The sequence below is a fragment of the Buteo buteo genome, chromosome 24, assembly GCF_964188355.1.
Source record: "Buteo buteo chromosome 24, bButBut1.hap1.1, whole genome shotgun sequence".
In the NCBI taxonomy this organism is placed as follows: Eukaryota; Metazoa; Chordata; class Aves; order Accipitriformes; family Accipitridae; genus Buteo; species Buteo buteo.
The window spans coordinates 13,576,278-13,600,780 of record NC_134194.1 but is presented as its reverse complement, the minus strand read 5'-3'; the positions used below and the strand labels follow the sequence as shown (position 1 = coordinate 13,600,780).

General features: G+C 39.9%; 1 protein-coding gene across 2 annotated transcripts in view; it reads left to right on the top strand.

The window, feature by feature from the left end:
• ATP10B (ATPase phospholipid transporting 10B (putative)) overlaps positions 1–24,503 on the top strand; it is a 59,039-nt gene that overhangs the window by 22,739 nt on the left and 11,797 nt on the right. For both annotated transcript variants that reach the window (XM_075056645.1, XM_075056644.1), the window contains 10 exons: positions 3,188–3,319; positions 5,827–5,954; positions 7,093–7,345; positions 8,265–8,500; positions 15,813–15,992; positions 16,547–17,126; positions 17,658–17,764; positions 18,518–18,644; positions 20,174–20,358; positions 23,665–23,977. In XM_075056645.1, the coding sequence (XP_074912746.1) occupies positions 3,188–3,319; positions 5,827–5,954; positions 7,093–7,345; positions 8,265–8,500; positions 15,813–15,992; positions 16,547–17,126; positions 17,658–17,764; positions 18,518–18,644; positions 20,174–20,358; positions 23,665–23,977 (2,241 nt within the window). The remainder of the gene's footprint in view (positions 1–3,187; positions 3,320–5,826; positions 5,955–7,092; positions 7,346–8,264; positions 8,501–15,812; positions 15,993–16,546; positions 17,127–17,657; positions 17,765–18,517; positions 18,645–20,173; positions 20,359–23,664; positions 23,978–24,503) is intronic.

Below are 24,503 nucleotides of genomic sequence, written 5' to 3'. Positions count from 1 at the left end.
ATCACAAAGCCAAGCTGTGCCAGTGCCAGCACACAGGAGGCAGTGAGAACTGCAGCTGGAGGTGACAGAAGAGGCAGCAGCAGCACAGGTTTGTGCTGACATAGACATAGTGTGTCCATGCAACCATGAATTTCATGCAGTAGAGACATGAACAAAGCAAGATAGCGTCAGTGCCCAGATCAAATGCAACAGTGCCAGATTCAGCAGTGGGTCAGTTCATCTTTTTCTCAGCAACTTTTACCTTTGGAATGTTACCACTCCTTTTACTCAGTGAGCATGATTTATCATTGGCTTTGCCAGCTGTGCCCTCTTCTGCTTCAGAAAGAGTGTATCAGCTGCCCTCTTTATTTGTAGATTAAATAAAAGTCAATTTAAATACAACAATTAATCCTATTATTGGTTATTTTTACCTTTCCACTAGAGTCATTTCACCTGTTTTATGTCTAATCAGCAGCAAGGGGTTCAAGGCTAAGCCACCTAAGAGAAAATAGGAGTCACCATCTTTTCATGAGTCAGCTTAGACTAATCTCCACAATCCAGATTATTTTACCTGACAATGTACCATTTTATTTCACTACTGCAGAATTGGACTCTAAATTACTATAGCTCCCATGAGTTTCCAAAGTAGCCTTCACTTTGCGGGTCTTTCATTGCCTGTTTCCCTCAACACCACATGTAAGGATGGTGCCTACGAGCCAGGGGAGGAGAGCCAGAGCCAAACTCATCACCCATGTTTTTGGAAGTAATTACTATATAAAAATCTCTGTAGGGATCAATGCCTATAGAATTGGAGTAACTTGTCTTCCCTTCTGTTAGGATTCCTATTTTTCTTCTCTTTAGCCAAGATTTCCCAGTATGTTCCTTTGACCACCAGCACAGATCCTAATGTGGATCTCTGTTAATGTTGCTTAAGCTGCTAGTAGCAAAGGTTGGCGTTTTAAAGTCATTCTCGAGATATGGTATCTTTGATCTGAATAAGTCTTCAATTCAATTTCCAACTGACATCTTATTAATGTCAGTATAAAAGTTTATTCTTTTTCTTCTAAAATTAGAGTCACTTGAGCCAGTACCAGCTTAATTTCTAGGGTTCTTTGACATTGATTATACTCTGGCTTTTAATCGTGGTCTGTGACCTTTTCTGAACAATCAAGATCAGTCACATAATAAGATGGCACATTCTCCATTTTTATAACTCTATTACTCCTCAAACTTACTTTCTAATGGAAGCCTTTCTGAAGAGTACAGCCATCACTTAATGTGATTTTTTAGTCTGTGCAGTTCTCGTCTGACCCAAATGTGGTTATACTTTTCATGACTACCCGAATGGTTCTACACAAAGCAATAGCGCTAATGCACAAAAACCTCATTACAGAGCAACAGCCAATGTAGTTTTCTCATTGTGATAGGGACAGCAGCAAGAATTGTATGCTTTCCAAATAATGAAGTACCAGAATGAAGTTTTAGATAAGCCCATCATCATCTGGAAATAGAGAGACAAGGTACTGGTGGGGTGGGTAGGTAAGGTGCTGTGTTGCACAGCATATGAAACTGTGAGGACTAGAGGAGAACAAAGTAGTTTGTTCCTCTTATTTCTGATATTCTGTTTCATGCAAGGTGATGTCTTTATTACAGATATGTCCTTTTCCTGTTGGTCAGCTGAAGTGGAAGGGAATGATAGAGCTGATATTTGGAAAGAAATCTCTTCCCATTTTCTTCCTGAAATAAATCCATCAACATTTCCTTGAGGGTGTTCTGGGAGGGATTAGAGGCTTTTGTCTTGTTTTGTTTACAACACAAAAGATTCCATTAAGCCCAGCATAAAAGAAAAGTGAGGAACAAGATTCACACAGCTGCTGGAGGAGTAGAATTGCAGGCAGCAGTACCCTCCTCTTCTGTGTAGCTTGGTGGTTAGAGCATTTGTTCACCGAAGGGAAGACTTGGGTTTTGTTTTCAGTTCTGCCTGTATGGGAGTGAACGTACATCTCCTGCTTCACAAGTTGTACTCTGAATACCTTACCGTGTGGAATGAGTGGGTATGTACATAGACGTGAGTTGGAAAGGAAGGAGCACTGGTAGTATAAGCTGGTCCCACTGACATAGCTCCAGGTTGTGTAAATAATTACATATTCATTGGAACAGGAACCAAGGGTCCCAGCTCTTGGGTGAATGTCCTGAACATAAGGCTGGAGAGTAATTTTCTCTCTTGCTCTCTGCCTCAATTAATAACCTTTGATGTAAACCTGGAATGAATCCAGCAGGCATGATTGAATCGCACCCAACTTCCAGCTTTTGGTTCAAATCACTTCCCTAGAGAAAGCCAAAAGGTACCTTGGAAAACAGTCCCTCACACACATCACGCACAAACAAATGTAAACTAAATACAAGTCTGCAGGGTCTGTATTTTCAGGGAAAAGGACTTTAGAAATAAACATAAAAGTTACGATTTAATATAGCAACAGATGGTATCCAGATATCCCAATTGTGGAGCCACAGTTTAGATAATATTAATAGAATAAAAAAAGCAATTTCTTCTTGGCTTCCTACAGCACTCCGCTTTTCCATTACAAATATACCAGCTCAATTCCAATTCAGTAAGTTTTAAGGATCGAGGGGGGGTTATTTCTTGTCCTACTGTTTTGTTAGCACTTTACAACCACATAGCGAAAAACTAACTAACATTAGTGTCTTTCACTGCTGGATCTGACATGTTGGATTTTATTTAAGTTAATACATGAAATGTGTCTAGTGGCTTTTAAATAGCTGCTGAAAAATATTCAAATGTAGGTTTCAGGAATCTGTATAGCACCTAATCAAGTTGTTTGTGAAACATAAAAATATAATATTATTGTTCTTTTTACTTTTATTCTCAAGGAGATTTTGCTTTGGAATATTTATATAAGCCTTGTGATCCTACTGAATCTGCTGCCTTTGGGAAAGTAAAATGTATATGACAGCTCAAATCTGTAATGTGATGGAGGTCTTTTGCAAACCTCTAGATTTAGTCTCTGATATATTCTACTATTCAGTCAAATGAGAAGATAGGCAATAAAATTACTGAATGAAACTAGAGTCAAATTAACATTAGTCATGAGCATCCTGCTCTCCTTTTGTGAGAGAAATACTTTTTTTAAAAAAGCAAACTACAAAATATTACATAAATATGATGATATTCATTTGTGTGTTGAAGGTCATGAAACCAAGGCCATGCTAAATAACAACGGTCCTCGTTACAAGCGCAGCAAGATAGAGCGACGGATGAATACGGATATTTTCTTATGTGTGGGACTTCTGTTGGTGATGTGTCTTGTTGGAGCTGTAGGTACGAAGCACTGACAAAAATCTTCTTCTGTTTCGTTGTTTTTTTCTAAATGGTGGTTAAAATTGATCTTATAGACATGAGTGAGATCCAATCTAGAGCTGAATGGTCTTGGGGTCTTTAGGCTCCTTGGTCTTTCAATAGACAAGTTAAAATGGCAAATCTGAGCAATTCAGATGGGAGAAAACTCATCCATGGCTATAAATATTTCAGATAAGACCCATCTCCACTGTGTTAAAATATGTGTAAAGCAAGAAAGTGAAAGCCATTGGATTAATGCATTATAGAAATCGGTACTTGCCAACTGGGATCCTGTTCCTGAGTAGACATTTGTTCCTTGGTATAACAACAAAAGTAAAACTTTTGTTTTACTTGTAGCTTTACCTTCATTTCAGTAACATCTTCCTCTGTTATGTTCAGGAGTGATGTTAGCCAGAGCTACCCAATTTACAATCCATGAGCTGCACATGACTAATTCATCCAGTTTACAGTCTCCACAGCTACCTTCCTTCTCAAAAGCCCCTTTACAGCAGGCTGTGAGATGGATTAATTGTTTAGGTAGGAATAGCCTGCATTTTTCTGGGGTCCTTGCAAGAGAGCACACTTGAATATAGTAACTAGGGTTACCTGACTAGAGTTTTCTAGATTGCTAATCTCAAAAACATCAACTTCACTGCATGTAAGCACCTGCTTGCCTTCCAGATCTAATTGCAATCTGTCCCAGGCAGGTCAGGATTAATAAAAGCTCATAATCCTGAGGAAAGGGCCAAATTTTAAGCCCACTGATTTTTTAATAGATCACTGCTGTAAAGAGATAAAAGAGGCTCCCATGAGCGTTTTTGTGTTCAAAGCCCCTTTTCTTTTTTATCGCTTCCATCTCGGTGATAACTTTCTTAGTGCTACTGCTCTGATTTAGTTTTGCAGCAACAGAGTTAAATCATGTGCCCCTGTCAAGTTTTCCTGAACCTGCCCTGGAGGCATATGATGTGACACACCAGCCAGTCATCAGTGTAATACCATTAGAAGTAAGGGCCATCCAAAAAAGATGACCAATTGTACTGACTTAATCACTTTTTAAAATTTGCTGTTCCATGTTGCAGTGGGCTTTTTTGGCACAGAAATGGGATTTCAGTTTGACAACTGAGCTCTGTGTGAGGGAAAGAGAGAGACTTTTTCTTCATTCCCTGGCTGCCATCATGCAGATTGAGAGACTTGTCTTTGTCTGGTGTGTAGGGGCCCTTGAGTGACAAAGTCCTTTAATTTAAGGTTTAAAGTGGTCTCAGGTTAAAAAGTCAGCATTTAAAAAACAATTTATCTGCTCAGGTTTAAAAAAAAAAAAAAATATATAAAATGTTCATAGTCTAAGTAAAACATGTAAAACAGTAACAAGTCTATTAGCTTTCATCCATTCAAAATGTCCTGTAGCTCTAGCATGAGTTCTTGCTTTGCAACCTTGTCTGAATGTAGGGTTCTAGGAAGAAATATCACTGGTGGATTGGTTATCAGGATTTTTCTTGCACACAGTGAAAAACTGGGGTAAGAAGTGGCTTGTAGAACATAGTTGTCCCTGCTCAGATATGATTGTGGTCTCTAGCAGCCAGAAAGTATTGCTGAAATAATTTTAATTCCTTTGGCAGCATTTTAGCAGGCAGGTGCTGCAAAACAACTGCTTGCTTAACCAGTGCTAACAGAAGCTTTATCAGAGCTGGATATGCAAAGTGGACTAATAGAGGTTTTTGGCATCTGGAGCAATGATGTAATGAGGGAAACCGAGTTGTTTGTCCTAGCTCTGTGTGAAGTTTCTGATGCTGTAAATTTAGTAGCATCCTTGAGCAAAGTTTATTTCAGTAAGGGCAGTATGAAAGGCGGCACAGTAATCGTGATGGGATGTGGTTAAGTCCTGAAACGGAAGCTTTGTTGTAGTAGTGCAATGATATCTACTGATATTTAAGACACAAGCGAAGAAGCAGTTTTGGGGTATGACTTAATTGAAGGGAATGTAAAAATGAGCTGCCCAGACTGGATTATAGGGGGTTTGTCAACTCTACACAAAGGTTGAAATCAAGAATGATCAGGAAGGATAAGGAAGATTTCCGTTTGTCTATATAAAGGTTATAAGGTTTCTTTCTGTTAGAAAGAGGAATGGGAGTCTTCAGCACTGAGGATTTTTAAAGATAGGTGGTAGAGATGGAGTCCTCCAGCAGCAAGATGCAGAATGAGGAAAGATCTCTGCAGAGCTGAGAGCCCTGGGGGACAACTGCTGAAGGAGAGGTGAATAAAAATATCCATGACCGCTCATTTCTTACTAGCATATCAATTATATGCATATGCTACAGAGCTCTGTGTATACTTTGCATTCTCCAATAGATTTACAGCATTGCTCAGGGGCTGTTGCTTTGGAAATGTTCTTTCTTTTTAATTATCATAGCAGTCCATATCTGCAAATTTCAGAAACTTTGTCAATCTCCTTACTGCTCAGCGTATTTCAATATTGTATATCATTTCTACAGGGCATGGCATTTGGACTGGAAACTTCTCAGAGTATCCACCTTATGATGTCCCAGATGAGAACGGCAATTTTCTGTCCCCAGTTCTTGCTGGTTTCTACATGTTCTTGACAATGATAATCCTGTTACAGGTAAAAGACAAAACCCTCTCTGTTACCACCAAGGAAGAAGCTATTCAAAACCGAGTATAATCACTAATGAACAATTAATATCAACTAACAGCTGTGCAGTACCTTCTTAATCCTATTTGAAAATATTGCTAGGAGTGTTTCAAATCACCCAAGCATGAAATAATGTATCTTTTTTTTTTTCTTTCTAACTGCAGATTTTTCTTTCTTGCTGTTGAAACCCCACAAGGATATAGATAGGAAGGACATTTATTATATCTTTAAATAACTCCAGAATCTCTAGCATATGCAACAAAGAGGATGTTTACATCCAAATGTCAGCTTTTTTTTTTTTCTGCCTATGTCCAGAATTCCCAAATAAGGATGTCATTTAATATCTCAAGAAAACAGTGAAACAAAAATTGTCATTTTTTTGCCAATGGGGAATAATAGCTAGATATGGTTCAGCTGGTTTAGGAAAGAAGCTAAATTAGAAGTAGGATACTTGTATATACAAGTCTGATTAAGCCTAATTGGGAGAGAAATTTTATGGGATGGGGGGGAAAAATCACATTTACTTTTCAGATTTCTTGATGTAACTGCTGAGATTCAAATGGACAGCGTTTCTTTAATATGAATGAAATGTGAAGATAACTTTCCGAGCTGCTCAGAGATTCCTTGGGGGATTATTCTTCATTATGGAAACAGAATATTTGTGCATCTTGAGAATTCATTATCATTTCAGGGCAGGGAAGCTAGTGGGTGGGAAGTGTTGCGTGCAAAGTAATTGCTTGTGAAACTTTTTTACATTAAGAGTTAGTCTGTGCTAGTGCATCCTGTCAGAGGTTCAGGAGAGTAAGAGCAAGCATGCTCTGCAGTCCAGAAAACATACTTTGTAAGAGCATCCTCTGAAAGACCCATCTTTGCATTTGGTATTCTAGGAATTTTATCTTACATTTATCGCTTATTGTCCCTGTTTATCCATCTCTGTTATGTGCAGGATTTTTTTTCCTCCCCTGAACTATTATTATTCAGTCCTACAATAGGTCTCTAGGAAGAACTGTTTCTCTGAAAATTGTTAGTATATCTGTGCCAGGACGTTGCTGACAGAAAGCAATAAGACTTGTCCCACCCCTCACTGAGAATTTAAACTCTCTTTCAGGTTTTAATCCCCATCTCTCTTTATGTGTCCATTGAGTTAGTCAAGTTGGGCCAAGTCTTCTTAATTCACAATGACATTGACCTGTATGATGAAGAGGCAGATTTGCCCATACAGTGCCGTGCCCTAAATATTACTGAAGATCTTGGACAAATCCAGTATATCTTCTCAGACAAAACTGGGACACTAACAGAAAACAAAATGGTATTCCGACGCTGTACTGTTGATGGGATTGAGTTTTCACATCAGGAAAATGGTGAGAGACATTTTTTTATATTTGCTTTTCTCTCTTAGCAAATAAATGTTATTAATTTAAATATTAATATTTAAACCTACTGAGCCCTGACCGAATGTAGAGCTTTGTGGATTCGTCTCCGTTTTGTGAGGGACTCCTGTTATGGAGATTCATGAAAGTGAAAGTGTTTTAAATGACTCAGAAGTCAGATGGGAAAGGTTTTCCAGTTCCCACTGCAGGCATCTCAGGCTTTGCCCCGCATTCAATACCCACTCGAGAATGCAAAGAGAACATTTTCTCTTTCATTTCTAAATGAATGCCAGTCAACTTATTATAAGCTCACAAACTGACATTAGTTAGTAATTAAACTCAGTGGGTCCAAAAGTAATTACCACAGTCTTCTGTGTGATACGAAAGGTACAGCTACACATTTTCTTGAGTCGGCCCTAGCTGCAGTCCATATCAGAAGTCTCTTGGCATTTGGTGCTCTGAATCTGGGGGTTTGACTCTGGCCCATTCTTGGTCACTACTTTCTCTCTTTCTGCATAGTGCAAAGGATTTTATTAAGCTGGCAAGCAGCTGCCAAAAAGATGTTTGTGCTCTGTGACTGAAAACATTAGCAAATCTGTGAATTACCATATTTCACTCTCCTGTTCCAGTCAACTGCAAAATGCCCCTAAGGAGACCAAGCATTAGCAGAAGTCCATAAAAGTGACTGATCGCTTTGAAAACGCATTTTTGTTTTCTTGTAATAGTAAACATTGGAGAGTGGGAGTTGCCAGAAACTGAAGTGGGTAATGAAGTTTTCCTGGTGCTGGATTTTGAGATGTTTTGGCTTTAGTTTAGTTTGTTTCAGGTTTTTTTTAACCAACCAAGGAATTCCTCCTTAGCAATGCTAAAAACAAAAGAAGAGGTAAGGTTTCATTTTCTCTTTTTACAGCCAGACGCCTGGAAACCCACAAAGAGTTGGATTTAGATGATGAGGACTTTGCAAAACTTCAACACTTCACTCTTCCTCCCATGAATATTGAGACACCAGCCACTTATAAGCAAAGGACTGTAAGACCTTTAAGGAGGTGCCAGAGTGCCAGGGCTCACTTTCAGGGACACACAAGGAATAGGTCGCTCGGTCGTCGTGACAGCAACCAGTCTCAAGTGGCGTTCAGCAGTGCCATTGTGAGTACAAGCAGACTGAGCTAACACATTTTAAGTTCTCCTTTCTGTTGCATTTTGTGATGGGAAGCCAAGAGGCAGGTGGGAGAACTCCAAGCCCTGGTGGAGCTAGGAGAGGGAAAGGGGAGACAAAGCATCAGGGTCCTCGCTTGGGGTGTGCAGGCTGCAGTCGGGGGGGAGCTAGCGAGGATTTGGGAATCTGCGTCCTCGTATCAAAGACTGCAGCACAAGAGTGGGGGCACATGGCTGAGTTTGTTTGATGGTTGCCTGATAGGAGGAGGAGACATGAATTTGGGGTCCAAGGACTGAGGCTGTGGTTCGTAACAGCAAGAGGTATTTTGCACAAAGTGGAATGAGCTTTTTGTACTGTTCTGGTACTCTAAAATGCCGGGAAAAATGAGGGGGGGATTCTGGGCTGGGATTGTGCAAGAGGAGCTAGGGACGTGAGTCTGGGCCTGGGTTTGCAGAAACAGAAGGCACAGGTCTTCCTAGGAGATGATGGTCTGGAAGAGGGTATGGGTTTGAAGTCTGAGTTTGAACATAACTCAGAAAGCCACAAACTACTTCTGCTACTAGCACTGCAACATACTGTCTCTGTTAAAAAAAGTTCAGCCACCCCTGCGCCGTGCAGGCAAAATGCCCAAGCTGCACTCTCCAGAGCAGTTCTGGGAGTTGTTAGTGTGTCAAAAGATAAACATTGCATTTTTCAAGGCAAAAAAAAGTGGCACTTCTCACAAAGATAATAGAAATTAAGCTAAAATAAGCTCTTGAACTCTGCAAGATGCTGAAGAGCCTTGTTCTCCTTCAGTAGCTAGGTGGCCTCTGCCTCACCTGGAGTACTGATTTGGAAGTACATGTTGTCTGCATTGCAATTCTAGGAAAATCTTAGACTCTGCTGAATTTTAGATCTGAAACTTCCCAAAATCTAATACAACATAATTAAAGTCAGACTGTTCTTTTCTTCCTGAAAGTTTTTTTAACACACATTTCAGACAAGGCTTTTATGGACTCTAGGAGAAGGTAGAACACTTCCAGAATTAGAATTCCAATTAAAATTAAATGCCTGGAAAACCCTTCCAAATCTTGATTTAAAAAAAATAAAAAATCTAATGAATACAGAATTCTCAGAACTTTATTTTCTGCAGTTGTTCTTCTTAGCAAAGTTTTTAACTCACTGACTGATTGTTTTGGAGGATGTAAGTTTAAGTTCATGATAAGACCCTACTTGCCTCATTCAACTCCTCTGTCATGTAGTGGATATCAGTCAGTACTCCTCCTGCTCTTGGAATATGGGGGTTTTGTCAGTTGTTATCCTAGCATTTTCCAGCCCAGTCCTCATGGGATGTTGAGAACCTCTCCATGGGTTCTTGAGAACCCATGGGTCATGCCTTTTGAGAACCTCTTATGGGTCATGACTTTTTAAGTGTGATAAAGGAATTTCTTGCAGTATATTTCCCCAGTTATGTTTTTTTGTTGTCAGACCTCTTCATTTTCTTCTATAAATAAACTGCCATGTTGGGGGTTTTTTTCCACTGTAAAAGCAATATCTGAGGAACTAGTATCACATATCTCCTTTGTAGAGGAAGATTAAGCTGCTGTCATGGAAATAACCAGCCTCAGGTGCTAATAGGTGTCACTCTATCTGGATAAATCGTTTAACCTCTATGACAAACATGAAGATGTAGTAAAAATGGAAACACTTGGATATTGCCCAGAGGCTGTCCTGTATGTTGATATCCTTCAAATGATGCATAGTAGTATCTTTTTTTACCAGACAAGCCAATTCCCTATTAATAAAATGGGGATAATAAAATTTTCTGTGTCTCTATGGTTCCTGACCTTTGGAACTTACATCACCTTGTCTGATGCATTTGTACTTTGCTACAAATCTGGAGCATCTTAAGTGCTCCAGTTATACAGATAGTATTGTGCGCCTGAATGTATCTCAGGACTCAAAGTTTCTTAAGAAAAATCCATCTTTGAACAATGTATGAGTGAAGACACAGACTGCTATTTAACTTGATTTTTTTAAGGCTTGCAGAGCCCTTCTGGATGAATGGCTCTGCTAAAATAAAAGCATTGAAGTATTCAGTAGCAGTCAATGATTGTCAAACACAATCTTCACTACGAAATTGTGAGACACAGCTTCTTCAGATCAACAAAATGCAAGAGAAAAAAAAAAAACCACTGATTTACGTAATAAACAACATACTGTCCAAAGGCCAGCAGTTGGCATTGTACAATTTGATGTTGATGGCTTTTTTCTTAATAAATGTCGAGTTTCCAAGGGCTGACGCGCCAGCTGCATGAAAACTATTCATGAAAACTGGTAGCCTCAGGTAACAGTAAAATTGAAGAACTTTGCACTGCTGAGAAGACACAGTGGGTTTTGGGTAAGGGTTAGCACAGCATCTGCTATGAGCACCTGCATGTCAGAACTGTTGCCAAGAAAAGGATTTTAAAGCAAGAGGGGTTAACATAATAGTATCCTACAAAATGTAAAGAGTTTAATTGGAAAGTAACTGTGCCAAACAAAAGATAATCATTTACAAATGTCAAATTTATATGTGAACAGTTTTTAAAGGAAAATTATCTATGCGGTGATCACAAAATTTACTTATTCTCAATCAGCCTTACATGAATCGGTGATAAGCAGGTTGCATATGGTATTTTAAGTGCATTTGTACAGTGGTAATTGATTGTGCCTGCAAATCAGCACGTTTGAACTTTGTCTCAGTATTCTGAGCAGTTCTGCAATTAGAAGGCTCTGCAGCTACAGAATGTATTTCAGCCTGCCTGTTTGTGAGAGTGTTCTCTGCTTGACAAGTTTTGATGTTTTGCTGAAATCCGAGAAGCTCTTATCAATTAACATGTTCATTTCAGTGTGTCTCTGAGATAGAGGTGAGGATGATGGGTTTTTCATGGCATTTGATAAAGTTAATTAAACTGGAGCCTGCAGATCCTAGAAGAATAACTAAATAACATTGCTTGTCTTTTCTGGAGTAAAAGTAACACAGGTATGATGCAGAAGCTAACTCCTAGGGCTTACCCTCTCATTTTGCTCCTTCCAATATTTTTGTCTGTAGTCTTCACGGTCTGTGGCAGTTTGTGGAGCCTCCTTACATACAATTTATGCAGTTCATCAGAAACAATGAATCCTATGTCCAGTTACAGCTTCCAAAAATTCAGTGGCAAAGTCTGTTCAGTGCGAAGGAGCTTGACCAAGTCTTAGACGATTGAAAAGCAAAGTCCTGTCTTATTGTCAGCAATCATTTCTCTTGCTATTCTTACTAAACATAAATACAGAGATATAGAGATCTACCTATTAACAGTTGCACTCAGTCAGGAGACTGAGCTGAACAGATCTGTTTGAACACAAATTCAAGCTATTCCAAAAACTCACTTGAGAATTGCTGCCAAGTCTATAGTGTTTATATTGATTCCATAAAAATGTGCAATGTCTGTGTACATCTTAGGTTTTATGTGGAATGGAAAGGAAAGAAGAACGGTGTAGTCTTGACTTCAGAAATCTCCTAGGGTGTCAGAGGGAGAGAAAGATAGTGACTGATTTATTCATTTCATAAACATTTATGAGAAATCTGGAGGGAGGCAGACATCAAAAAATGACAGAATGGTTGAGGAGGGAAGGGACTTCCAGAGGTCATCTGGTCCAATTCCCCTGCTCACCTGCAGCCAGTTGCTCAGGTTCGTGTCCAGACTACATTTTAATATCTCCAAGGATGGAGGCTTCACAGCCTCTCTGGGCAACCTGTGCCAGTGCTCAGTCACCCTCACAGTAAAAAAGTCTTTCCTGATGTTCAGATGAAACCTCCCGTGTTTCAGTTTGTGCCCACTGCCTCTTGTTCTGTCACTGGGCACCACCGAAAGAGCCTGCCTCTGTCCTTTTTGCACCTCCCTTCAGGTATTTATATACGTTAAAAAGATCGTCCCTCAGCTTTCTCTTCTCTGAGCTAAGCAGTTGTGGCTTTCAACCTTTCCTCATAAAAGAGATGCTCTGGTACCTTAGTCATGTTTGTGGCCCTTCGTTGGACTCTCCCCAGTATGTCCATGTCTCTCTCGTAGTTGGTAGCCCAGAACTGGTTGCAGTAGTCCAGGTGTGGTCTCACCAGTGCTGAGTAGAGGGGTTGGATCACCCCCCTTAACCTGCCGACAATACTTTGTCTAATGCAGCCCAGGATACCATCATTCCCCTGCTACAAGGGCCCATTGCTGGCTCCTGTTCAGCTCAGGGTCCACCAGGCCCCCCAGGTCCTTTCCGACCAAGCTGCTTTCAAGCTGGGTGGCCCCCAGCACATGTTGGTACCTCCCCAGGGGCAGGACTTGTACTTCTCCTTGTTGAACTTCCTAAAGTTCCTGTCAGCCCAATTCTCCAGCCTTTCGAGGTCCCTCTGGACGGCAGCACGACCCTCTGGTGTATCAGCCACTCCACCCGTGTTAATCAGGACTGGACCCAGTATCGATCCCTGGGGTACACCGCTTGTCACTGGCCTCCACCTAGGCTTTGCGCTGCTGACCACCACGCTCTGGGTCCAGCCACTCGGCCAGTTTTCAGTCCTCCTCACTGCCTGCTTGTCCAGCCCATACAGCAACAGCTTGTCTCTGACAATCTGACAGTGGACAGTGTCCAAGGCCTTACTGAAGTCCAGACAGAAAATATCCACTGCTCATGGATATGTCCGTATCTAAAGCGTCTAATGCAACTGGAAGAAGAACAGAGTTACCAGCTCTGTCACACCTCCTGTGGAAACAGAAACTGAATTTCATCCTGCCTGTCTAGCCCTCTGGAGAGACAGCCTTCAGCCCAACATTTTAGAACCTAGAAGGTGGCATTGGTCAACTTACTGGTTTCTTTGGGTACCTTAAAAGGAGACATGCCAGTATAGTTTATTAATTTGCTTCCTTGTGGCAGCTGCAACTTCTCAGAGGGAAAAATAAAATAAAGTATTATAAAACAATAGAGCTATGGTTGACAGGCGGACTTAAGGAAACTTCAAAAGAGTAGGAAAAATATAAAATGATAAGCAAATTTAGAACAAGATAGAGAATTAATATTTACTCTGTCTACCTTTAGGTGTTCTTCTGAATTAAGATCGTGACAGCACATTTCCTTCTAGATTTAATAACTCCAATAAATAGTGCCTTGCTATCAGAAACATTTCATGAAGATTTCAATTGTCCTATTGTCGTCAGGTTTTAGTGCCATCAAGTAGAAGAAATGCTATCAAATTAATGAGGAAATCTTAAAACCTGAATGGCACTAGCCATTTTATAACATCAGCATTTTCGCTAACAAAATCGCTAACCTTGAAAAGGTGGTAAATTTAACTGATCATCTTCACCATTAACGCTGTTTTATTTCATTTTCTTGTTTTGTTTGTTTCCTTGGTTTTCTATATGTTCAGGCTGGTCAATGAACAGACTTGTTTGTCTGAATTTGTTTTTATCTCCTGAAGTTCCATAAGGCTGGAAATTCAGCTCAGCCTTGTTTTCACTGAATGTGAAAAAGAAAAAGAGAAAAACTTTTCTGATAAATATTGATTTTTGTATTCTTTTGTTTTTAAAACCTCTCTCTGCCACAATTGACCTGACAATTTTCTATTTTTCCAGAGGAAAATTTTGAGTTCAGAAAGTTTCTGCTGAAGTGGAATATCCATTAGTGCATTGTCATTTTTGGCAGGTATTGAGGATATAGATGCAAAAGAAATTTGGTGGGATGATGATGGATAGGGTAGGCTGAGATCTATGCGTAATAATTTGTGAGGTTCATTCTCATTGTGGCAATGCATGAGGAAATTACACGAATAGCTGGGCAAACAGTCAGTGAGTTTCTAATCTTTCATATTTTGAATTTAATATAATTCCCAACATAACTGTTTTGCCGGTTTTGTCTGCCCGTATGTGTTCTTCAACAGAATTGTCCAGTTAAGCTATCCGGGATTGCTATACATACAAAGCACAGTATTGGCAACAGACACAGTTACCTGCAGTAACTGCCTGCTACAGTGCGACATTGTGAAAGGGTTTCTAAAGAATGACAGCTTTAATTTTTCAGCCTCTGATTGCTTTTAAGAGACCTGAGAAGATAACTAAAAAATCAGGCTTATCCTCAGTATGTGTCACTTTGCTAGAGAAGGGACTGCATCTATACTTAAAACATTTCCCCATATAGGAAACAAAAAAGCATGAAAACACCGAGCCAAAGGAACCAGAACCTCCTGCAGCAGAGAAAGTGCAAAACCTTCTTTCATCTTTGGATTTCAATTGAGCTCTGTGCTGCAAAATGAGCAGTAGATTTATTTGCAATTATCAGAATGATTTAAGAACTGCTATTCGCTTCAGCAAGTAGGAGTTACAATGCAACATATTCAGCTCAGGACAACACAGCCGTGAAGGTGGTTGGTTGGCTTCTGTTGCATATTTAGGGAATTTAGGAAAACTGTGCCAGACTGAAAGAGGTGAGGGTAATAGCTGAGATGAACTAGAAAGCAGCTAAATCACTTTAGCAGTTCCTTAAAGAAAGCATGCAAAAGTATTGGCTCACAGGAAGGTGTCTTCTAAATTTGGAAGCTCTTGTTAAATATGGCCCGGAATTAAATCCAAACCAGACTCTGCTAACATGAGATTTCCATTAAAAGTAATACTCCCATAGCCCTACATCAAATTAAATTGTAGGTAAGTGACATTGTTATGTAGTTTGGTTTGCAAATTTAGGTTTGATTAGAAAGAGAGTGGTAATAAAATTACAGTAACATTTCAGAAACAGATCAAGTATGTATGTATGTATTTATTTATTTATTGTAAAAACTGAGGAAGAACAGGTTGAGACAGCTTCTCTTTCTGGGTGCAAAGCAAAAATTACTCTGGAAACAAAAAGTGATACTGCTGTAACCAAGCCATAAGCGCAATATATTCTCTGTTGAAATAATAATCAGCTCCCACACTGAAATGGGAGATCCCAAGTCCACTTCCATCTGGAATGCCCTTTAATTCAGTAGTCAGCAGTTTCAAAGTTGGGGGATACAGTATAGATTATTCTTGATTTCTAGGAGATCTCAAAAGAAATAAAATTCTGAAATCATCTTCCGTTTCAAGATGCATTTCCTTCTAATTATCTAGTTATGCAGCTTTTAGAAATGTAGATTTTTTCCCTAGATGTTAAGTACAAAAGGCATTTACCTTACATAATTCTAGGTATAAATTCAATAAGGGGCAACAAGAAGTTATCAAGTTGATAGTTCTTCCTTGAGGACAAAGGTAAATGGGAATAAATCTCATTAAGTAACTTTTCTTCCAGGAAAAGGATGTGACTCCGGATAGTAGGCTGCTGAGGCGAGTAAGAGAAGCTGCGTTCCAGGCTGAAAATCTTTCTCCTTTTATGCATACGAAGACTTCCACATCCTTTACGGACTTTTTTCTTGCCCTTGCCATCTGCAATACAGTCCTGGTCTCCACAGCTACTGAGCCAAGACAAAGGGTAATCTAACTTTAAGTATATGAGGAAAATGGATTATGCTTCCATTTAACAAGACAGAGCAGTGCTCAGTGAAACCTGAAATGGTGAAAAATAGTTTGTTTGGGAGTTCTCTTCTAGTTCTTTTACCTTTTGCGTAATATCTGCTGTTTCCCTGCCTGTGTATATCCCTTCCTAACATGGCTTTTTATGTTTGATGAATAGCTATGGCTACCACAGTATCCGCACTTTTTCTTTTAGATTTTATATTATATATACTGTAAGAAGTATGCTGAAGATACTGGGTTCTCTCTGATCTCCCAGGCCATTGACAGAACTACAAGGGGCTTGGTTTCATCTCTGCTTCAGAGGTAGAGATACAAATCACCATCAAATTTGGATGCCAACTCACCTATAACTCCTCTACTGAATTCCCCCACCACAGTTAAATAGGAAAAAAAAAAAAAAAAGTTGCTTTTCTAATTAGCATAATCTACATACAGAAAAATATATTGAGGTTTTGAAAAGTATCTTTTAGTTCACATTTATTCGTTTTTTAACCATAGGTTTTCTCCTAGGTCACAGTCCCACCACCAATAAAACCTTCAGGAATCACCCTGGAGAAGATTCATCAGATATTTCAACGGCTAAAATTAGCAAGCCTTAGTCAGTCTTTTTCCTCTTCTCAGTCTAGTTCAGACCTAGGTGCTAGCTTCAGTGCAAAGAGCACCGAGGAGCATCTCGCTGTGTTGGATTGCTGTGACAACGGTGACAACTGCTGCAGTAGAGGCGATGAGCTCCAGGGCAAGGGCAGCACAGATATTGGTAGTGCTTCTTTGGATGAGGTTTTTAAATCCGTGACTAACAGTTCTTTGCCAACAGACTTTTGTTATGAGGCTGAGAGTCCAGATGAGGCAGCGCTTGTCTATGCTGCCCAGGCATATAGTTTTACTTTAGTGTCCCGAACTCCTGAACAGGTGACCGTAAGGTTGCCACAAGGCACACTCCTGACTTTTGATATTCTCTACACTTTGGGATTTGACTCAGTAAGGAAAAGGATGTCTGTGGTGGTGAGACACCCTCTAACCAAGGCAATCGTTGTCTACACCAAAGGAGCTGACTCTGTTATAATGGACTTGCTGGAAGACTCTTCCAAAGGTAATTAGCCAATGAGCTTTCTGTTGTGTCTCCTATAAAGAAGCGCAAGAAGTTTGCAGTACTCTTTTCTGCATGAAATATTATATCTAAGCATTAGAAGTATAAAAAAAGAATAAGCTTTCTCTAGTGTTATCCCTGCAGAAGAGAACTGAGGTATTTATTTAAGCTGAGTAGTGCTTAGAATAAGGAATGGGCTTATTAAAATTCACTGACAGCGCTAACCCATGTGGATTGTGTACTCTGCAGTAATACTGTCATAAGGGCCTGACCATTGTATTTCAGCTTGTCAGAAAGAGTGCTATAACATTAACAAACAAACAAACAAACAAACCCAAGCAATGTTATCTTAAAGAAAACAAGGATTTTTAGCAAGATTTCAGCTTATGCACAGCCAACACTTTTGAGCTTTTAAAAGAATTGCTATTGTACTGGAATCAGTTTTCTCTAATGCCCACTCTTTTTTAATCTTAGGCCATTTGGTCTGAAGTTATCTGTGCTTAAAATACGGAATCTTTTCCTTGTATTTCACAGCTGAAATTAGTGCAGAGAAGAGAATGAAAAGAATAAAAGAAAAAACACAGAAGCATCTGGATTACTATGCCCGTGATGGCCTACGAACTCTGTGCATAGCTAAGAAGGTAGGAGGGCATTAGCCTAATACTGTTTACAGCTTTCCTCTGCACATGTCAATAGATTTATTAGAAAAGTATAATGGTTATAAGTCTTTCTGCTTCAGAGAACAAGCCAGATACAGCTCATCTTCTTGTCCCTCTATTTGATTGCTCTGCAGTCTTCGTTTCCTCTTTTTTCCTCAGTGTGAGTAGATGATGGATTTTTGGTCAGCCTCAAAAACATTCATTTTCTTTTTTTCTCATGGTATATCTGGCTGACCCTCTCTACAGTGATTCTAAGCAAGAAATAAAAAGTCCACAGAGGAGCCAACCTTTTTCTGTTTTGCTTTGCATTCAGCTTTCAAAAATCTTGCCCTCAGCCTGGGTTAGTACATCTTAGCCTGATACTTTAATACAGAAGTTTTCTATGTGCAACAAATAGGTCATATTCAAGCTCTGGAGAAATGTAGAGCAACCTTCAGAAACTATGTGTTCCAGTTCAGAGTCCCAGCTAAGGGCTGTGTGATCAGGAGTTTCTCTAGGTCATGTTTTTAAGTCTCAGCTGTAGGCCATTTAGACAAACAGGAAGGCAGGTCTATTTTTCTCATTACTACTAGTTCTTGCAGTCTTCTCTTAGAAAAGTTTGTGTCATTTTAAAGATGACACAGTACAACAGTACTTTACCAGCCTGGATAGCAGTTAAGTCTCTCTGATCCAGAATGTTGGCATTCTTCTCTTATTTAAATTTAAAATGAGCTCTGTTTAAATTGTGTTATGCAGGTCTTGAATGAAGATGACTTTCAAAAATGGGCCAATTTTCGTCGGGAGGCAGAAGCTGCAATTGACAACAGAGATGAGCTGTTAATGGAGACAGCGCAGCATCTGGAGACCAAACTCACCTTGCTGGGTAGCTAAAAATAAGAATCGTCATTGCGTGAAGTATCACTTGCTCTCCTGTGATATTCTTGGCAATCACACAGACAACAGCTTATACTAACTTATGTCAAAAAGTCTTCCTCTGAGGTTTGGAAATCTCAGGGCTAGGGTATACAGTCCAATGACAGTGTCTAAACAAGTTCTTGTGCTTTTTGAGCAGCAGTAACTTTGAAAAAGTGTACTGAAATTATCACGTGGCAGGAGCAAAGAACATGTACATCAGCTGTTACTGTGGCTCAGCTGACACAGTAGATAACGAAGTTCCCATAATTCAATCATGTGTCTGTGTCCTTAGATAAACCTATAAAATACTATAAATTAACTTCAGCTTGAGCACAAATTCCAAGGGAATTTTGGTCATTAAACTGTATTCTAAAAAACGGTAACTTAAACACACAGGCATTTTTGCTAGTGAATTGCTGCTGTTGTTGCATTGTCACGTTTTCTTTCTGCACTTTGTAAAAGGATATTTCGTGTTAAAACTTACATTCATTGGCACTTGTGCATCATCCATCACTGTCGTATCTAACAACGCTATTCTGTTAAATTATGGAGCACTTCAGTGCTTTCTTTTCTATTTTGTTTCCAAACATTTTGCTCTTTTGGACTTTGATTTTCAGAGTTCTCTCAGTCTCACGTTTCTGTGAATACAATCTGTGCCCATACTTCATTATCCTGAATTTCTGTGATTGCAAGCTATTAGCATTATGACTTCTTATAATCTCTGCAGTGATTTAAAAAATTAGAGTAATAACAGTAAATGGCATAAGCAGAATCACATAAGAGGTAATGTAGATCTTGTCAGAATCTGTTACCGTTGCCAACTCTTAAGGCTCTGTGTGCTTTCATACTTTATTTCACAAAAAAAGTGTTCTTTTAGCTTAAATCTATCTTTAATGTATCACAGTTACAGCATCTTCAAACTGACCTCTAGTGGAAGAGATAAGAAGAAACGTATTAGAACATTCAGATGCTAATTTACTATCAGGATGAGCGTTGGCATCTGCTTCTAAGTTTGTGCATTTTCAAAAAGAAAACTTACTGTACCTTTTCTTCTCCTTTTGACGGGTGAAGCCCCTAACTTGACAATAGGGATAACATTCATTTAAATAGTCAAAGTTCATCTTTTCTGGTTGCTTTGATGGGACTTAATGCAGTATTTTAAAAATGCATATGGTGTAATTCCTCTGCCAGTACACTGTCATTTTGGATTATTAAGAATTGTTCTAGCATTGTCATTTTGAATTATTAAGAATTGTTATGGCATTGTTCTAGCAACGAGTAAAATGAAGAGCCAGAACTTGATTGCTGACACATTCAGATCTTAATCCAAATGCAGATCTTGTGCCTCTGTGCTTATTTGCTGGACGATACCTTGGCTCAGCTCTTGACGGGTTCAGGATCACGACTGGAAGCCAAAGACCTTTTCTTAGAAAAGAAAATAGCAGCATGATTTCCAAATGAGAGAAAACTAGTTCACTAGTTTTTCTGTTTGCCCAGGAGCAACAGGGATTGAAGATCGGCTGCAAGATGGAGTGCCTGACACTATTGCGGCTCTTCGAGAAGCTGGGATAAAAATCTGGGTGTTGACAGGAGACAAACAAGAAACAGCAGTTAACATTGCATATTCCTGTAAACTCCTGAACCAGAGAGACACTGTCTTCACCATTAACACTGAAAATAAGGTGAGTACAGAGAAACGCACAGAATCTGCTGTCTTTCCCTTTCTTTGTGTCTTGCAGCTTGGCGCTGTTTTGCTTTAGGCTGCATTCAACACAAAACAGCCAACCAAAAACCCACATAGCAGCATTAGGCCAGAAACTCTTTAGACCACACGTAACTGTGAATTGAAACACAAGACAGTTATGCAGAGTTTTATTCAATTAAAATACACTGATTTTTCCAAATGAATATATTCTTAAAAAAATTACCTGAATAGTGAGCTTTAGAAAGAAGGTAATATGCAGTTTAAGTGCTTGATTCCTTAATAATATTGATATCTGGCTTTTTACCTTGCAATGCCAATTTCAGTTACAATGATATTTTAACTCTAGGTCATATCTGTAGGAAGACATTTAGAAAGTACTGTATGAGTCAGTCTGGGAAAAGTATGCAGGTGTAGATTTAATTAAATTCAGAACTTTCTAGTCACATGTTCCCTAATAGGATTAGGCTTAATCAGAAATTTATTAGTGAACAATTTAACCCAGTATCTTTTTGTGCAAGCACCATTTCACCTTTTTGGAAACCTAAATATGGTTCTTGTGGGCCAGGTAAAACCACAGTCACTTTCTTGATGTTCCATGTGGCACACATAACTGTTGACGTGCACAGATATTCCCCAAATTTCCATGGACAATAAGAAGGTCAGGCAGTAGGCAAAGCAAATGTACTCCAAAATGGGGATAATCATTTCAAGGGTGCATCTGTCAGCTCCTGTGACTCACTAAAATACAGTGAACAGTCTGTGGTGCAATCTATGGCTATTCCTGAAACTGTCTGAACGGAAGATTGAAAATAGAGTCCTAACTTTCGAAGAGGGTAAATGCCATTAAGGCTGGTGAAAGTAAACGTCTTTAGAAAAGCAACCTTGGCTTTTGCAGGTTGGGAAGCAACATAAGTAGGGTACCAGGAACACCATGCCTTGCTCTTGGAGAGCAGAATGGCCACCACTGTGCACAGCCTAGCGTCTCATCCCTCCGGGCGTCCTGGTGGGACAGATGGCTTTGTGAGATGGATGTAAGGGAGAGAGAGTTCAGGCGTTATAGTTAAACCAGACCCATTTGCTAAGGAGAGGTCAGCCCTGATCATCACTAAAGCCCAAAAGCAGGGTCCAAAATGCCAGCTGTGATGCCCTTTTTAATGTTCTTGTTCGTGACCTCTTACTTCCTATATAGCCCTGGATGCCCCTGAGATGCCCCAGGCAGCAGCCGCTGCCCTTTTCCCAGTGTGCTGCTCTATCCTTTTCATGCAGCGTACACTTGTGGCCCATACTCAGCAATAACAGGAGTTACCATGAGACGAGCCTTTCTGTGGATGGACAGGAGGCTGAGGAGGGAAGGCAGGGCTTCTTTCTGCAACTGGGCAAGTCACTGGTCTTGGTTGCCTCAGTTTTTCTCCCCACAAACGGGGGTTACCTATACGAGCTTGCCTTTCTCTATAAAGCTATTGTGAGGATTAATAAATATAGTTAAAATACTGTTTTACTTGTGATAGGCAATTGTATAGAGCAGTTAGATGGCCTACTTTCTAACTGCTTTTGTCTGCAGTTAGTAGCTCTCCAAACAAGAATAAAATCCTATGCAAATGTCTCTCTCTTTTAATGTCACGGAAATAGGGAAACACGCAAAGACGATATGGAATTTGGCATGGAATACATTCCTTGCTTCAATGTGTAATTTCATTTGATACGCATATCTGCTTTAATGGAAGGCAGAATGAATATATTGAGGATGGAAATTAGAAGATGGTTTCTGTCAGAGAAGCGATGCTGCAGGCGGGACCACCCTGGCTCCAGGAAACGCAGGCGTGTGCACTTACCCATAGCACCCTACATGGCCCTCCATCCAGGCTCAGATGCAACCTGCGTTCGTATGGGTGCTTGTGTAAATACCCGTGCTTCAGTGGGCACTGGAGTTGCTCCATAATAAGACTGACCTCCCTCCCTTCCAAAATGAAGCCGAGGACACTGGTTCTGAAAGAGTCTCCCAGTGGCAGCAGTGGGGGAAAACAAATAATACATACGAAGTGTTTAACCCGTTAATTTTGCCAAAGTTAACCCCTGAACTGGCTTCAGTGGGAAGGGACTCTCTTCACCCCCTGAGCCCAGCAGCTTATTCAAACACTAAAAATCAGATATCTTCCAGGAAGAAGCAACACAAGGAGGTAGTTTGGGGGATTCATCTAAAAAGGCAAGCCAAGGCAAACCAGGAATTTCCACTACAATTTTTGGGTTGTTCACAGAAAGACGATGCTTCTTCAGTATTTTTTAGAGGTTTTAAGTGTGCAGGCTAGATGCAGCTTTTTATTAGATGTCAGAGGCACATTTGATTCCAGAACCTCCCACTTAAGTGTAATTTAAATCTTGCAAACATCCTACACATGTACCTTATGCAACATAAAGTGAAAATAACGTTTTAGAACTGAATCATCACTCAATAAAGCTGACAGAAAAGGTAGAAAAGGGAGTGATTAGCTCCTCAGGTATTCAGCGCCATGCCACAGAAGGAGGACTTCTAGTACTAACAGGCAGCAAAATAACATTTAGATCATTCTGGGTTTTCTCTGGTAGGGGTGTGCCAATTTAGGAGATCTGTATGAGAGAGGTAAAAGTGCTCCCCTTAAATCTACCTGTATTTGATACTAAGTCAATTTCCAGTTGTTTGCATCAAAAGGGGGACTTTGGTCCAAAATGAGGCAGTTTTGCTAAGAGGGAAAGATTTAGTTTGTGTTTGAGGCACAGTGCTGGGCAATATGAAGCTTTATTTCTGTCCGTAACTGTGACCCAGAAAAGGCCAAACTGTCAAAGTTACTGGATAATTTTGAAAATCTGAACCTCTTGTTTCTCTACCACAGTTTATTTCTGAGGGAAGCAAATGCTGCAATATCTCACATCATTTGTACCAGAATGACATACTTTAAATCTCCTTTAGAAAAAAAGGGATTTTTTTTTTAATTTCTGAACTCTCAGCATTGCAAATACAAATATGTCCTCCTGATGTGAAGATTATTTTCTTTTTTTTTTAAATAATTCCTTACTACAGTTAACTAGCTGATAAGATGCGTGGTGTTTTCACTGAAGGATTTGATGATGTCATTGAAATAATCTCCAATCTGATGAATCGGTGCATTTCTCAGTCAGTTTTCCCTAATGTTTATCTGATAGACTTAATACCACTGCCATGATTATACAAACATACGCTTTGCAAGGTGCTGTGCTGTAAAGGGAGATGGAGATAACTATTTCTAGAACTGCTTCTGTTTTCTCACAGGAAACTTGTGAATCTCTCTTGAATTTAACCTTGGAAGAGGTGAAGAAGAATTATGAGGTTGAAAAACCGTGGAGGAGATTTTTTGGCATTATCCCAACATCTTTCTCAGCCTCTGAGGCCCCCAGTCCTGAGTTCGGACTGGTGATTGATGGACAGACGCTGAACGTCATCTTCCAGGGGGGCCTGGAGGAGAAGTTCCTGGCGCTGACGAAGCACTGCCGCTCGGTGCTGTGCTGCCGGTCCACCCCTCTTCAGAAGAGTATGGTGGTCAAGCTCATCCGGAGGCAGCTTAAAGTGATGACCCTGTCCATAGGTACTTCCATTGTCACTCTCACAGGAGAAAGGGGGAAGCAGGTTCCTTATGAGTTATGGAAATGTATGGAATACATTGTATGAGCCACCTCTTGTGCCTCAGAGAGATACAGTGGGAAAATAGCATCGAATAGTCTTTCCTGATCAAAAACCATGTGAAAGTCCTTCTTCAGCTTTCACTGAGCAAATCTGGCCCCCTTTTAAACAAGATGAAGGCACTCCAAATTCAGAATCTCCCAGCGGTCCCTTTCATGCTCATCAGTACAAACGTATGTACACATTCCCTCCAGAATGCCCTTGCTTTGGGCGTAGAAAGCAGTCAATAGTTGTCACTCTTTTGTCTTCTCATAAAGCCCTATTCCTGACAGATTTTCCCAACTGGTGAAAACAGAGTTATCCCAAGAGTGGTATTAAGGGCTGACTCATTTGCTTTTTACCTCCAAATAATGTGAAATACTTTCAGTTTCCTGTTCCACTTTTGATAAGTGATCCCACTAAAATCCTTGCAGAATTGATTTTTATGACTT